General features: G+C 41.2%; 2 protein-coding genes across 2 annotated transcripts; one reads left to right on the forward strand and one right to left on the reverse strand.

Moving 5' to 3' along the window:
- The first annotated feature begins 894 nt into the window (after positions 1-894).
- Positions 895-6,046, forward strand: unc119a2 (unc-119 lipid binding chaperone a2). Its single transcript, XM_068744638.1, has 5 exons — positions 895-1,138; positions 3,629-3,742; positions 4,563-4,662; positions 4,773-4,945; positions 5,934-6,046. The coding sequence occupies exons 1-5, from the start codon at positions 895-897 to the stop codon at positions 6,044-6,046; spliced, it is 744 nt and encodes a 247-aa protein (XP_068600739.1).
- A 1,848-nt stretch (positions 6,047-7,894) lies between these two features.
- Positions 7,895-14,560, reverse strand: LOC137900056 (solute carrier family 13 member 2-like). The gene is made up of 11 exons (XM_068744104.1): positions 14,447-14,560; positions 13,943-14,079; positions 12,889-13,132; positions 12,614-12,759; positions 12,402-12,524; positions 11,072-11,281; positions 10,685-10,758; positions 10,353-10,459; positions 9,157-9,318; positions 8,924-9,061; positions 7,895-8,178 (listed from the first exon to the last, which is right to left on the reverse strand). The coding sequence occupies exons 1-11, from the start codon at positions 14,543-14,545 to the stop codon at positions 8,047-8,049; spliced, it is 1,572 nt and encodes a 523-aa protein (XP_068600205.1). The 5' UTR covers positions 14,546-14,560; the 3' UTR covers positions 7,895-8,046.
- Between the last annotated feature and the right edge of the window lie 2,132 nt (positions 14,561-16,692).

A 16,692-nucleotide genomic window follows, 5' to 3' on the forward strand; every position in this document is an offset into this window, starting at 1 on the left:
ATGAGGTTTGCCTCAGAGTGTTAGGCGCACACCCAGTTACAATTCAGAAATGTTTTCAACCACACTAACTGCAAAAAACAAACAAACAAGCAAACAATAAAAAAAAACTTGTCTTTTGATTGGGTGGAGGATCCCACCCTGGACCCTCACCTCACCCCTGGTGCGCTGAGGTTAATCTATAAGGCTTCACTGCGTTAGATGTATCTTATAGTAACTGATGTTATATTAAGACCATGTATAGTGAAGAGGGGTGTTTTTGACTGATACATGGGCTCCATGTCCTTCATATTTAATGCATCGCGTTTAAGCCGTCAAAAAAACAACAACACACAAACATTGCAAATAATAAAGGCTCAAATCACAAATTTATTTTGCAACAAATGTGCTTTTATTGTGAATATTTCCCTCCCTAATGCAAAAAAACGAGTGAGAATTCATTTTAAATCTTTTATCCAAAGATCATGTCCAGCAAACTAAATCTGAGACCATATTCAAGCTCTTATCGGGCTTTGAATATGTTTGAATTACACCGGCAGCTTTGTCGTCTTGATTGGTGCGCTTGTCTGTCGGTTGTCTGCTGAGACCCCCCCCCCCCCGCATTTAAAACCAACGGCCAGCTGCCGCCTCTTTTTTCATAAATCCAAACAGACCAGATTATTCCCGACAGACTTCCAGCTTTACTTGACACAACCGAAAGAGCGTCTCCGAGCGCGCCTCGCTCTCCGCGAAATCCGCTCCGCCTGCGGGACCCGCGGCCGTTTGCGCGCCTGCAACCCGACAGACGGCTCATCGGGACGGAGCGGATTTCAATTAAGCACCGGAGAAAAAAAGAAAAAAAAAAACCGGTAACTGTGCATCTTTCGGTGAGGCAAGGAGGGGGGGGGGGGGCAGAGAATGAGCTATTCCTGTACCAGTAGAGGCAACAGCCAGGACTCATCAAGCGCTAAGAAGCCTGCAGGTGATAATCCGGGCACAGACGCGGGGGGCACAGACGGCAGCCCGGAGGAAGCGATGAGAGTGAAGAAAGGCTGCGACCCGCCGGACGCGGGGGGGGTCCCGACCACCGCGGGGGGGGACCTGCCCGGCAGCGCGGCGATCACTCCGGAGGATGTTCTCGGCTTGCAGAGGATCACGGAGAGTAAGTCCGCCGCTGTCGGGTCTGCTGATGCGCCGCAAACGTGCTGAGAATCACAACGCGTTTTGAGTCCCGGCGTGACGTCACTGCCGTGTTGTGTCGTGTATGTATAGCCAATGCACACACAGGCCCTATTCAAACACACGCGTCATTGCAGCCCCCCCTGTGGTGCCTGCCTGGAAACACCATGCAAGTGATGGGTAATTGTAGGTAGGTGCAGAGTGAGGTTCAGGGGTGACTGAGGGGGGGGGAGGGTCATCCATTAAACTAGTCTTTAAGGAGGCCCATTTGGTTCATCTTTCTCTGCAGAGACTTGAACACTCCAGCATCACTGCTCAGCCCGTATAAAGGTCGCCCTGCCTTTTCTCTGTTGTTCAGGAACCTCGGCGTGAAAATTCATAAATAATTATCAGGTAACAAAACAGATACATAATCCACTATAAATTACAAATGAATTGAAACATCAATGATAAGTCGGTTAAAAACATTTTAGAAAACAAATGTCAGAGAAAAGTTGACATTTTTTTCTTCTCATTTATGGACATTAAATATAAATTGATGCATATAGCTCATGAAAAAGGTCGCCCTTCCTCTTTAGCTGATGATGTCATTGTATGCATGTGGTGGATTCTTTCATTCGTCTTTAGGCAGTCAGTTATCTTTTTGTGTTATGAACTTATTTAAGTTTGCTGTTGAGGATCTGATCTGTTTATGTCTATCTGGGCATTGCTGGCTATCTCCACGGCAACACATGTGGGACTTCATCTCCCACGCCGAAGCCTATTACAGGCTCGGAAACACTCACTTTCCTTCCTCGCAGCGTCACCACCGGAGGCAAGAGGATGCATGCATGAATCACCGCAACAACATAGATACATGCTTGAATCGCCACGGCAACGCGAAGCGTCTCCTCTTGGTTACAGGCAGCGCAGCCTGCATCGGTTCTCCCACACACTTCCTTCTTTTCGTTCCCTCCCTCCTGTCCTCTCCTCTGGTCTCCTTTATAATTGGCTATGCTGTCATATAAAACATATTACAAATATTAAAATTAAAAAAGTCACCATAGCAGCCCTCACAAATGGGGTTTTAAATGACCTCATTCTGGATCAGATCTAGAAGACAAAATATATTTGTTATTTATGTATTTACTCAATGTTACATTGAATCTTTTAACTTGGACTGAACTATCAGTTACAAATACTTTTGTTTTTTTGTTTTTTTTTTCAAAATTTATATGTTTAAATATATAATTTAGATCTTTAAAGGTTAGGTTAGGTTCAACTTTATTGTCATCACAAATGTACAGGGTAACAAAATGCAGTTTACTATCTAAACTGTACCAGAAGTGCAATTACTGGACAGAAATATACAGGTTAAAAGAATATAAAGTTGTGTTGCACACAGATTTGGTGCTATGAACATTCTATACAGCTAGACATAAAATATGGGTTTCTATGGATGGATATGGACAAAATATACAGATTGTGTAGACAAATATACAAATTAAATGTATCCTTAAAGTACCGGGCACGATAATATGACATTACTGAAATTAGTAATAGTAATAATAATAGATGTACATCACACATTTACTTTCTGTTTCTTTTGTAGCAGCTCAGACCTGCAATCTTTCACTCTCAAATCCCCAAAACCATACTATGATTTTAATGCTAAATAACTTTTAAAACTAATTTATCATCCACCAACATCATGTCAGCTCACGTGAAAAGTTGGAGCCTCGCTTCAAAGATGCTGTACTTAAACCTGCAGGTCGGACAGGAAGCAGGAAATGTGTGTTCTGCTGGGGAAGCCTGATAAGTAGCGACGCGACTGAGTGAGGACAAGCAGGATTAGAGGAACAGAAATAACTTGCTTCTCGTTCTTGTCTTTGTGTGTGTGCTGTGAAAATGGTCCCAGTTTGTAACTAAGGCTCATATCAAGCGTCAGCGGTCAAAAAGGTTTTAACGTACCGGCAGCCTAAGTGATATTAATGTAGTATCGTTTAAAACTACAGTAACAGGGTAGTATTTGTGTTATATTTTATTTCTTGTTTCATCGGTATTTTAGGCCACTTGTAGATTTTCTTACTTAAAGAGACATTACAGAGAGCATCTTCTGGACTGTTGTACAATTTTCATTTGTTATGGTAACTAATTTTGATGCAGCAGTTCACTTTTACTTCCTATATATTCTATATTTTTACTTTAAGCGACATGTCTTTTTGAAATACAGTATACTGTAATAATAATAAAGAAACGCAATCTGCCTCTGAGGCCGTGGATTCAGAACCAGACTTCAGAGCTAATATTACAAGAGCTTCAACGAAATGTTCCTCATGGTGATCAGTAAATGTGGAAGGATACGAAGATTCTATGAAAACATCTTGAAAAGCGCTGCTGCCCTGTACCAAGCCCCTCCCACTCAGAGTGCGCTGCTTTGTGTCAGTTCAAGTGCATTGTAGCTGATCTGCAACTCTGAATTTCTCTCTTTCAGATTATCTGTGCAGCCCAGATGAGAACATTTACAACATTGACTTCACCAGGTTCAAGATTAGAGACATGGAGACGGCCACGGTGTTGTTTGAAATCACCAAGCCTCCGTCCACTGGTGAATCATATAGGAATTGCTTCTGTTTATACTGAAAAACAATGACAGTAAAGACATAGTTTGTTCATGGAGGCTTTATATATTTACTAGCCTGCAGAAACACCTTTGTAAACGGTTTTCATTTTGGAGTGTTTTATATTCTGACTTTGCCTTTATTTTTTTCAAATGAATGTCTACAAACAGCTTGACTCAAAAAGCAGCCACTAAACACTAAACTATCTATAAGACTGTTAGCATGTTTTATGTATTCATAAGGAAGTACATGCTGGTAGTTTATTCTCCATTGACCTTTGACCGTAACAATATTAACATCAGCTGCTGCACCTGGACCCGTGACACACAAATCCCTCACTTTTTTTCTCTGTCTCGCTCGAATCGTAACGCCACCAGATTTGATCACACCGTTGTAAAAGAAATACATAATATTTTTTAATTCAGTGTGACTTTCCAAAGTGTGGATAGCTTGTTTTAGATCTAGAGTCTGAAGCAGACTCAGAGTTCTGGAGAGTGGCCAGGAGACCCTCTGATTAGCAAAGGAAAACCAGGAATAACTAATAAGGCCAACATCGCTGCCACACGGTAAGTGGGAATAATCCGTCAGTGAGAAAAACCAGAAGGGAGGAGACACAGAAGCGCTTTAAGATATCATTATACCATAACGTCCTGATGATTGCAAATTGTAGCGTGCAAAAAAAATGTTACTTATTATTTGCTTTAAAAACGTTTTTGGTCAACCCCTCCATAATCCATTTAATGCTTTCCATGTCTAACATTATTATTGTATTTTGTACTATTCCATACAAACCGCTCTCCCCTTCAGATAAAACAGGAGAAAAAAGAGATGTCGACCCAAATGCCGGCCGCTTCGTCCGCTACCAGTTCACCCCTGCTTTTCTCAGACTGCGACAAGTTGGAGCCACGTAAGTGAAGGCGTGTGGATCTTTGTGAGGGTGAATAGGTTGTTTGAGGGGGACCCTGTTTCGCTCTATGTGATTTCTAATCCTTGGTCTTTCCGTCTGTCTTTGTCTAGAGTTGAGTTCACGGTGGGAAACCTGCCTATAGAAAACTTCAGGATGATTGAGAGACATTATTTCAGAGAGAAGCTGCTGAAGAGTTTTGACTTTGAGTTTGGATTCTGCATGCCCAGCAGCAAGAACACGTGCGAACATATCTATGAGTTCCCGCCTCTGTCCGAAGACAGCGGTATGTCCGTTTATGTGGTGCTAAATAGTCTTTTCTTCATGAACAAGCTAACAAACAGCTTGGCATCAGCACTCAGGCTTTACGTATGCTTGTTGTCTGGCTGGGTGTTTCTATTTACCTGGCCTGTTTTGCATGTTACAGGTCACAGTTAAGACAGGGTGTGTTGTCTTTGTGAGGACCAGACAAGTATAGCTACTCTTAACAGGGGTGATGTATGGTCTTTTCTCTCTGTTCTCCAAGTTGCGCTTATTTAGATGCAATCTCAGGTAATGAATTTTGGTATTTGCTGAATTTAACTTACACTAGTATTTAGTATTATTTTCATAATTTTGTCGGTACCCTTCAAAGCATCCAGCGCGGTACCCAAATCTAGTGGAGTAAAGTACACAAAGTAAATATTTGGTCAATGCAAAGTGATAAAGTAGTGTGAAAGATATCAGACAAAATAAATTAGGGTTTCTAAAAGTGAGGCTGTGAAAAAGTTCTTAAAACTTTTAAACTTGATTCCAGATTTGCATTACTTCTGCGAGTGTTGCGAGGTTTTGATTGAAGAAAATGATTGTGGAATGAGATTCGCGTGAGCACAGCCAGGATTCATGTTGATTTTGAACACACCATAAATGTCAGCATACTAATGACAAAGCACTTCACCTTGAAAGAGACCAAGGCTGTTGGTTGAGTTATTGCATGCAAAACTACAACGGTCAACCTCATGGTGGCGCTAGAAATGAGAAGATCACCAGAACGGTCATGAATCAGCGCTGTGGGCTGACAATTTGCCGTGGTGGAAGTGACGAGGATACGATAGTGAAAGACAGGAAAGAAAGAGGAAAACATCTGTGTATTTATTGTATCTAAAGCCATTAATATTCGTGAAGACCCCCTCAGATTCTACTTGGGCCGGCCCGGCAGGGTCCTCACCCTCTGGTTCGGAACCATGTCACTTACAGCAGTGTTGTTGTTGTTTTTTTTTTGTGTCTGCTTGCAGTCAGAGAGATGATCTTGCACCCATACGAGACACAGTCGGACAGCTTCTACTTTGTGGACAATAAACTGGTGATGCACAACAAGGCGGATTACTCGTACAACGGCGGCACGTAGAGTCGCCAGACTGAACAGACGGGTGGACGCATGGATTAACCCGAGGGACGATCAGAGTACACTGGTGGAATGCACAACCCTGTCAATCCAGTTGTCCTCTTTCTATCTTTATTTTGTCTCTCTGTCTCTTTTTCTCTTTCTCTTTCTCCCACTGAGAAAATGGCACAATGAGAAACACCCACACAGATGTGTGATCTGTGAAATGTGAAGGTTTTTCTGAAATTGTCAAAGCTTAAAAGAATCATGCAAAACACACAGAGACAGCCAGTTCACAGTTTGGGGTGATGTTTGCATCATCATGAATCAGCAAGTCAGCAACTTTTAGTTTTTAACGTTGTATTATTAGATTTTAGAAACAAATACTTAATCTAAAAACTAGAAATGTGTGTTTTCAGAACTGCAACAGTCTTGAGGAAATTGTGTCTCGGATTCTCAGATGGTGTGTGTGTTGGAAACATGATTTCTGGTTTGATAGAATATATATTTACATGTCAGTAATTTTGTTGTCCAGTTTGCATCAGAAAACCACATTTTCTGTTACCAGCCAGTAGTTTATTTCGATGTTTAGACCTCTGTCCTGTTTCTTATCTCTTTGTTCTTGTTGTTTCTGACTAGTCTGACCTGTAATATATGTTTATTATCTTTGTTCAAAGCACAAAATCTTTACAGAGATTTACAATTTACTATAACTTGTAAAGCTGAACCGCTTTCATGGGACCATAAACCTACTTTGACATGTCCAGCCACATGTTGTGTTGGTCTGAGATAATGAGACTTTGCTAACTCGTACTAAGTTAGAGTTTGGAAGCTCTTCATAAGAGAAGACAAGGAAATCTTGATTAGGATATTCTTCATTTAGCACGATTTGAGACCGTAGTAGAAGTTATTCAAACAATTCGTCAATCACCAATATGTTTTTGTTTATGTGAAATGAACTCATACATTTCTATCTATAGATCTCACTCCGACGTGCGTCAGTGAGTTAGGACCTGAGCTTCCTTTGCGTTCTCAGGGTTTTTATTCCACTCATCACTATATTGGGAAGTACCTAAATTGGAATATGCAACAGGTTGCTTTCTGTCTTTCCTGAGGCATGTCCATCTGCACATACTGTCTTGCTGTAAATTCTGCCGATCTGCTACGGCGTTCACATTCCTCAAATTATTTTCAAATGCTAGTGGAGCCAGGTCTTTGAAAAAAAAAAAAAAAAAACACAGGCAGCTGAAAAGAACTGACTTGAATGCACTTGTGTGTGTTCAGATCTTTACAAAAGGAGATTGTCATTTAATACGATAGAAATCCATCCTTTGGTGTGTTTGGTAAAACAAAAGGTTTGCTGATTGTGAGTTGCTGGGAAGGAAACAGGAATATTAAATATGTTGTGCTGAAATGGCAGGAATGGGACAGATAGGAAGAAACATTGATTGAATTGTGTAAAAAGTGTAAGACAGATCAATTGACAAGATATATTTATGACTGATGTGATTCATGTAAAAACTATTTTGATCTAATGCTTAACATCTTTGACATTTCAGGTGTTGGTGTAACTGAACAAAAGAAAAATAAAGATTTATGGGACTCATAAAGACGAGAGGAACTGTGCTCTCTTCTCCACTAATCTCCAACTAATTTGGCAGGCTTTTATTTTGAAGTTACTGTGTGTGACAGTAAAGTCTGGGAGGGAGAAATGGTTTGTTCCCAAAAACAGTAACACAATTTAAATTTCAGTTTGCAAACGGGGTCTTTAATATGGGATCTGAGAATGTTTCGCAATGATATGCCCATGTAAAAAAGCATAAAATCATAAATAAAAAAGAAATTGGCAGGTTAGAACTATGTCATGCCAGTCTTAACAAAGAGTACTGTACACCTTTTTTTGTTTTTACTTTAATAGTTGGATTAAATCCTACTCCTTATTTCATATTGTAGGTTTTATACGGATTACAATTTCATGGATTATATCATTTGGGTTTCTCATCTTTTTCTTTGTCTGCTGTTATTCATGGTTGGTTGGGTAAAGAGTCGGCCCATTGGGGGTAGGTGCCCATGTCGAATATCAAGTATCCCCAGGTGTTGATGGCGAGATTTGTGGCCAGAATCCCAATGATGTTCAGCATGAAGCCTGCTTTCACCTGGAGGAACAGGCAATCGTTCTGATCAGTAGACAGTAAAGTAAAAAAAAAAAAAACAGGGTGCAGTTCTTACAAACCAATGATCTTATGTTAAATAATTCTACCTGATAGTAGGATACTATACTATCAGACCTGGTGAAATACATCATTCTCATGGCCACTGGAGTCAAACAAATGGCACCACAAAATGCAAAAAAAAAAAACTATGTTATTTTTTGATTACTTATGTAATCAGAGGTTTTCTTACTTTCCTTGTGTTTTGGATGTTTCGGGAAGGGGAGTTGGGTTTCAACCAAAGTGGTGATGGAGTTACGTTCCGAAGACCCCGCTGCTAAACTATTTTGTCGTTAAACGAAACCTGTCACAGCTCGAGGCGGGCCTGTGCTTGTCCATACACTAACTTCTCCTCTCTTCCAGATCCTCCTCCTGCAATCAGCTCATTCCGGTCACCTGTGCTCCTCGGCTCACCTGCAGCTAATCACTAATTTCTGTCTAGTCCCTGCACTGCCAACCAACAGAACTCAATAAAATTATTACCAGAGAAAAGATATTTAATTTTTGTCATCACAAACTGGACAAGGAAAGAGAAAGAGTAGAATGAATTAGAAATGACACAAGTATTTTACTCTCTACGTCCTGAAAATTAAATACTCAAAACAGTTCTTTGGCATTTCACCTCAGCACATGGCACTAGATTTATTATTGTCAAAAAATGGATCCAACTATCATGTTGTGTGAATCTCACCATGTCAATGACTTTGAGGTTTGCAAATGAGAAAGCGATGGCATTGGGTGGTGTGGCCACAGGCAACATGAAGGCGAGAGAGGCAGCGATGGTGCAGGGCAGCATCAAATACAGCGGGTGAATCATAATAGATGTGGCCTATGAAACACGGCAACACAACACAGTCATGGAGAAGCTGTGTGTCGGTGTGTTGACACCTATGGGTGCCTGTGGACGTCTGGATTTGTCCTTACCAAAGATGCCAAGATGGGTAGGAACAAGGTGACGGTCGCTGAATTGCTGGAGCACTCTGTGAATGTTGCCACCAGCAAGGAAAGAACTAATGTGATGGCAAACGGGGGGATGTTCTTAAGAGGCGACAGCATCCCTCCCACCCACTTTGACAGACCGGACACCTGTAAGAAAATAGTTCAAGTAACAACGTAGAAAAGAGAAAGTTTTGTTTTGACCAATCTGGTACACACTGAAATTTCTAAACATTTGATCCAGTGCCATAATGTTTGGTTAAAAAACATTCATAAGACTAATCATGAACTTTGATTATCCTCATTTATCCAGTGATGAATCTCAAAATCTTGATAGTACAGACATTCTCTACAAACTACAGAAATAAATAAATTATTTTTTTAGATCCTGTCTACTGCAGAGTTAAGTACAGGGTTGAAATGTTTAATCGCTCTGAATATAAAATGACGGGAGACTTGTTGTCACCATGTCGGTCCATAATAATTGTGTTTTTCCGGAGTTAATCTCAGATACTGACATCACCAAACTTTACACATGAAATGATCAGCACCATCACCAAAGACAGGTGAAATGAACAACACAGGTTGTCTCCTTTTCATGACTCCCGTTTCTAGGTGGGATATATTGGGCAGCAAGTGAACATGTCCTCAAACTTGATGGGTTAGAAGCAGAAAAAACTGGTAAGCATATGGATGTCGTCGAACTTGACAACGAGGGCGCCCGTACTAACCCCTGTCCAACACTAAATGTGTCAAAAATGGGCAGGTGACAGAACTGCACCATGGAGCAATGGTTCAGTCACCCAGGGGCCTGTACTGGTTTGGGGTGGAGGCTGAATGGGCAGGTTCCACATTCGTTGCTATAGTTGACAAGTCTATCCAAACTCTAGAAGTCCTTTCTAATCTTGTTGGCTGTTTTCTCTACCGATATTTGGTCCGAAAACACAGACTTTTCGTTGTGTTCTGAAAATTTGATTAGAGAAAACATCATTATTGGGCGACTAAAAACACACATTCTGGGATCCAGAAAGGAAGGTTTTGGAAAAAACCACACTACAGTTGCCATTTAAGAAGGCAAAACGTGACTCCACTGCAAATGATGATGACGCAGGACTATCATGGTAGCTGTCAGCCGTGATGGTGGTGAAACTGTCGAGGGAAACACCGAGGTCATGGGCGTCTACCTCACTCGCTTCAGCCAGGGCATATCCTCCTCCCAGTAGCAACATGATGTTCCAGGGAATTCTCTCCTGAATCACTTTCCAGTTCAGCAGAGTTTTGGGCGCCTTCACTTTCTTACCTGTAAGAGTCACGTCAATTGGGAACAGAAAACCTTTATTAGTTTACCAGAGTTGTGTCTTCCAAAGAGGAACTATTCGCCCAAACTCTACTGATAAACAGAGCTATAGATGACACCATTAAGGTATTGCATAACTATGGATTATTTACTCTGTAAATGTAATCAGTGGGATTAAAATCTGCATTTCACCTGCATCGTTGTAACCGTAGCCGCCACACTTGGGCAGCCGAGATGGGATGATGAAGAAGAGTATCGCAATAAATACAGCAACAGTTCCGTCTGACACAAACCTGAGAAGCATAAGATTAGGCGTGTTGCTGCCATGTTTCCTGGTCTGTTTCATAAATATAACGACAAATATTGTTGTGACACTGCTGTGTCCTGTCTTTCACGAGCACTAAAGTTTAATGGAGGGCCATTTGGTTTAAGAGGTATGTAAGCTTTGATTGGAAAAAAAGGACAGCGTAAAGAGATATAAGGAGAGTAGTCAGAATAAAGTACAACTCTTTACAAGTACATAGTTTAATCTCTGAACAACACAAGCGCTTATAAATACAATGTTTTAAGTAATTTCATCACAGGAAGAAAAAGCAAACGACTCACCTCCCTTTCTGATTAAAGAGCAATGTCGCCCAGCCGTCTATGAACCCTGGATCCCTGGTGAACCACAGGAGCACCATCAGGATGAAGATGACAAGCACCGCCACCTCGGCAAATTTCATACGTCCCAGTTTATTGTACTCCTCCTTGATCACCGTGTACACTTCCCTATCTTTGTCAGTTTTCTTGCCGCAGCCAAATGACTTCTTCAGGCTGAGGAGAAGAGCACAGAGAAGAAGAAGACTGTTCAACACATCAGATAAACTTTGGGGGATTTGGGGGTTAAAAGAAAACAGTGAAACTGTCTTGCTCAGTATTTTCTATGTCCAAGCATAACATCTCCTGTTTCCACAGATCTATCTCCGCCCAGGTCATCTGTTCATCCTCATCACCTGTGCCGCCGTGACCACCTGTGTCCCATCTTCACCTGGCACCACACCCAGTTCCTCCTCTCCCATTTATTCGGACTTTGGCCTGCTTGCCTCTTCCCATTGGATTGGTCCGCCTGATCAAACTGATTTACCTGGTTATTGAACTCTGCCTGCCTCCCGTTATCTGTGCATCCATTAGAGCGCCGTTACCGGACATCCATTGCCTGTGGTGCATTTGGGTTCTTACCGTCAGTGGTCCTGACAGAAACATTTATTTACAGTGTGTTTCCATAAAGGTGTGACTGTAATATAATAGATTGTTGGGGCAAAGTTTCTACAGAGAATTTTTAATACTCTAGTTTGTAGCTATTGTTTCTGTGTCGTCCCTGCATTCCCCTGTGTCTCCTCATCTCATGTTGATCAGTGAATTTATTTACATGGAACTGATTTACCTAGATCGTCAAGCATTAACTCAAAAACGCCATGCAGCTCACCAAACCGACCAGCTGTTTTATCCACCTTGTGGGCCCACGTGTGTTGCTGGAGCCTCTCCCAGCTGACTACAAGCGAGAGGCGGGGTACACCCCGGATGAGACGCCAGCTCATCGCAGGGCCGCATGAACGGCAAACAAACACACAGGTTCACAATCACACCTAGGAACAATTTGGTGTGACCACAATTCACCTAAGTTGCATGTTTTTTTTTTAGGCGCCATATAAAGGAATCAAACCCAAAACCTTCTTGCTGCTAGGCAACAGCGTCACCACTATTTTGCTTGGGGAATACACGGCGCGTGGAGGCACACGTTGCTAGACTTGATATCAGAGAAGGTGCACTGTCGCAATTTTCTTTTCTTTTTTTTAAAGATATTAAAATATCATTTCAACCTGAAACTGAGTATGAGAACTCCATTCATGTCTTTGCTCACATGACTGACTGTACTAGGTTGACGATGCCTTACTTGAAGCCCAGGAACATAATATGAATCCAGATCCACGTCAAAACCAGCATGATCACCATGTTGGGGAAAGCAAAGCCGAACCAGCTGACAAAGTTGACCACACCGCCGTTGTCAGGGAAGAGCCTTTACAAAAGATGAGATCAAACAGAGACGCGGTGAGACGAGGTACGAACACGTGGAATGTGACCCGCCTGAGTTTACTCATGTCTTACTGGTCAACCTGGCCCTTGAGGATGAGGTTTGGGACTGTACCAGTGAGTGTAGCTGTGCCTCCAATGCTAGCAGAGTAGCACACACTCAGACTCATCCCTTTGTTCAGGCGCTCGTACTCTGCCTCTCTCGCGTGTCTCCTCAGTTCCTGCAGTGATTCTGAACTCCATTCATGTTCATCTGGAGCCCAAGATATTCCAAAGTGGTTGGAAAGGTTACCATTAGGACCATAAGCTCATAAACACTGAAGAACATTTTACTCACGTATTGTCTCTGCTATCTGATGCTGGGTATCTGGCTCTTTCTCCTCTGTCACTTCCTGTTTAGTTTGTCTCATCTCAAGCTCAGTTCCATCCTCATCCCCGCCTGCAGCCTGGAACTCTCGTGCATCCGATCGGGCATCTGTTTCTTTCAGCTGCTGCAGCACAGCTTTAGAGATTGGCAGCATCATGGCTGTGGTGGCTGTGTTGCTGATCCACATGGACAGGAAGGCCGACAGACTCATGAACCCAATCAATAATCTGTGTGAGAGGATAGCGGTGGAAATACGAGGATACTGATTACAAGCATAGTGGTGATCAGATGTTAATTAAAGAGAAGCATAGTTTTGGTAAATATGTAGTATCATACTACATGTACTATAAAGCATGGAATTTCTGTCTGTCTGACTGCCTGAACTTTGCTATGCCAGTTGCCATTGGCCCAGGGAAGTAATATCTTAACTTTAAAATAAACAGGCAAATTGTATTCTGTGCAGCAGCGGGGTAGCACCTTCAGAGTACTTCTGAAATAAAGAATACCAAGATGACAAAAATATAACAGCATCATAAACATTAGAAAACTAGCAAATGCTGCACTAAGGAGAGAGAATGCATTAATGTCAGGTGATCACAACCACAAATATCACATGTTCATTCATTCATTCATCTTCTGAAAACCATTTATCGTAAAGTATAAACTCCGGGTCACGCGTGTTGCTGGAGCCTATCCAAGCTATAATTGGGGGGAATTGGATATGCTGAATTGTCCATAGGTTTGTGTGTGCGTGAGTGGTTGTCTGTCTATGTGTGGCCCTGCAATGAACTGGCGGCTTGTCCAGGGTGTATCCCCCTCTCGCCCGTAGACTAATGGGATAGGTTCCAGTAGATCCCGTGACCCGGATTTTGCAGCTAAGAAAATGAATGAATGTGATACAGAAAGCTAGTTTGAAGAAATCACTGCTATGATTATCTTTGAAGGTTTCGTCGATAGTCACAGCTGTTTTCTTTTTTTTTTTTTTTAGCTGTCTGCTGTAATACACGTGAGAGAACTGTACCACGTGGCTTTCTTACAGGGATGGACGAACACCAACCAGCAGTAGAACTCTAAGAGCGATACGCTTATGAAGATTCCAATTCTCCACTGCGACAGCCACAAACAGTCCACCCAAGAACAGCATGTTAGAGTCTTTCATATATTGAATACTGACCTGAAACAGATCATACAGACACACAAGAATCCAGTTTTAGTTACGACTGCGTGAGTAATATGTCGAGCCACTGTTCCATATGCAGAGGAAATATATTATCCAAGTTTATGGGGCAATTATGACAGAACACCAATATCAGTATCTGTATATGACAGAACACCAATATACCAATATCTGTCCTTGTAAGGATATACAATATGTTTCATCAATTTAGACAAAGACTTATTTTTGCAGATTTGTTTTTGCAGTGTGCTGTTATGTGGGCTAACAAATAGACATAAAAAAGAGATAAGCAGTCTAAAGTTACCAATAAATACAAAGGCATAAGTAATGTAATAAATTACAATAATATAAATTAGAACTGTACCTCTTCAGCCGTCATGATGCCCATCATAGGGAACAGGATGATCGGCAGAAGGCCAGTCACAGCCAAAGGCATACACTCCGTACACCAGTACAGAGCCATTAGAATGATAGCATAACCACATTTTCCTACCTGTAAACACACACACACACACATGTAGCTTCTTATTTATTTGAAACACAATGCCTTGGAGTTTCCTTATAAATTGTCTGTCCCTTGCAATCTATTGTCGAGAATACAAGCTGGACTAGCAGGACTAAGTCAAAATATGGGTCCTAAAAAGCTAGAGTGTGGATAGGGTGAACAACTGAACATCTATACTATATATTCCACACATCCCATATCATGAGATGTTTAATTTAAGATAACATATTTTTAACATAGGGTGAATTCTCCATTATCATCAACAAAACATCCGGTTGCATCAAGGAGTGATCTTGACCCCTTGCTATGCTGCAACATCACATATATCCTTCCTTGAAGCAGTCGTTTTGTTCATTCTCATCTACAGTATTTTCTTTTTTAAACACTTACAAATACTTGAGAAATTACGCATTTAAAACTAAGTTCATGGAGTTCGACCAAAGTTCAAGCAAGAATACGAAGAAATTGACTTTAAAAACTTCAAAAGTTACTGTCCTCAGTTCCCAAATACTTACTGGTTGTTAAAATCAAACATGATGTCACAAAGGTGCAAACATTTGCCTGCATTTCTGTCCTAACTATTAAATTGCTGAAACATAACATTATAATAAACAATGCTATCAGTTTGAACAACAAACAACTTTGTTCCCTTTTCAGTCGACTAATCATTTTTTAGTCGTTTTAGGGTTTTCTTTATACCTATTTCTGGTATATTGATCAAATCAAGAGCTGTTGAAAGAGATGTCCAAATATTCCTGTCATGCAGATATAAAGCACAAGCAAAACACAAAAAAATACGTAAAGTAGGTTACATACGTAATCAATGACACATGAGGGGCCTGTTTTAAAAGGCAGTAAGACTTAACACATGCAGCGACTCCTGTTCATAAAACTTTATTATGCTCTTGTCTTAAAAGAGAACGCTTTATGGGCCCTTAGTAAAATCCCTTTTTACATAGAGATTTTAAACTAGTCATCGGAAAAGTTCCTATTGACATACAGACATACATACAAGGCCTCATTGAACTAGGCACATCAGGTACTTTGTACATTATTGTGTACTCTTGGTTAGAATTAGCTCAGAAAATCGATGCCATGCAGAAGATTTGGGTTTAAGACCGTCAAAATTCGAGCTTATTTTAGCACGATTACAGGAAATTCGTGGACTGACACAGTCATAACAAAAAGTAAAGCTCACTTATTAACACTATACGACTTGCTTGTACTAAAATAAAGTTGTGCTTTTGTGGGACAACCGTTTCCGCAATTCACACCTGGAATCTTGCCTTCTGTAAAGGCAAGATTCCAGGAAGCCTCACCCACACTTCAAGCCAACTACGCTGATCGTTTTGTAATCATGGAGAATGGCGAACGTGTGAGTGAGACTATTTAAGCTTGGATGTGTTGACTGCAGCAACACACTCACCAAGATGCAGATGGGATATGCAACAATGTCATAGCTTTTAAAAGGGGCCTACGAAATAGAATTTTGATTCTAGAATATACATACCTGGACCAATATTTGAATGAAGAATACGACTTGCAATCAATCAATAAATCTTCCTGTGTATCTTTGACTCTATTTGATGGGGTTTTTCCTACTGGAGTTATCAACATTTTAATGTTACAAATGGCCACATACATTCCTGCACTATGATTATATTGCTATACTATTTATTATATTGCTATACTATTGACATAAAACCACGTGGAATCATCAATTTTTAAAAAAATTAGAATCATTCTGAGTGAACAGCTTGAATGACGAGTTAACCGCTGAAACAACGTTCTCAAACAGAATCAAATCCATCCTTCCATCCTTTTTCGATGTATACGAGACGATCGTCTCATCTCTAGATGCTTTTTCCACCTTGTGGTTCACGGGAGTTGCTGGAACCTATCCCAGCTTGCTATGGGGCGAGAAGCAAGGTACACCTAGGACGTGTCGCCAGCGCATCGCGGGGCCACACAGTGACAGACAAACCACTAACTTACGCATACACTCACGGACAATTTGGAGTGGCCAATACTGTACACCAAAATTGCATGTTTTTGGAGGTGGGAGGAAACCAGAGAACCTGAAGAAAACCCACGTGGACACGGAA

The sequence above is a fragment of the Brachionichthys hirsutus genome, chromosome 10 (assembly GCF_040956055.1).
Source record: "Brachionichthys hirsutus isolate HB-005 chromosome 10, CSIRO-AGI_Bhir_v1, whole genome shotgun sequence".
NCBI lineage: Eukaryota > Metazoa > Chordata > Actinopteri > Lophiiformes > Brachionichthyidae > Brachionichthys > Brachionichthys hirsutus.

Bases quoted from the DNA above. Each gene is read 5' to 3' on its own strand.
- unc119a2 (XM_068744638.1), top strand. From the start codon at position 895: ATGAGCTATTCCTGTACCAGTAGAGGCAACAGCCAGGACTCATCAAGC. The intron at 3,743-4,562 runs GTGAATCATATA...TCTCCCCTTCAG, and splicing joins CACCAAGCCTCCGTCCACTG to ATAAAACAGGAGAAAAAAGA. The intron at 4,946-5,933 runs GTATGTCCGTTT...GTCTGCTTGCAG, and splicing joins GCCTCTGTCCGAAGACAGCG to TCAGAGAGATGATCTTGCAC.
- LOC137900056 (XM_068744104.1), bottom strand. From the start codon at position 14,545: ATGGCTCTGTACTGGTGTACGGAGTGTATGCCTTTGGCTGTGACTGGC. The intron at 11,282-12,401 runs GTAAGGCATCGT...TCTTCTCCTCAG, and splicing joins ATTATGTTCCTGGGCTTCAA to CCTGAAGAAGTCATTTGGCT. The intron at 9,319-10,352 runs GTAGACGCCCAT...ATTTTCTTACAG, and splicing joins CCCTGGCTGAAGCGAGTGAG to GTGTCCGGTCTGTCAAAGTG.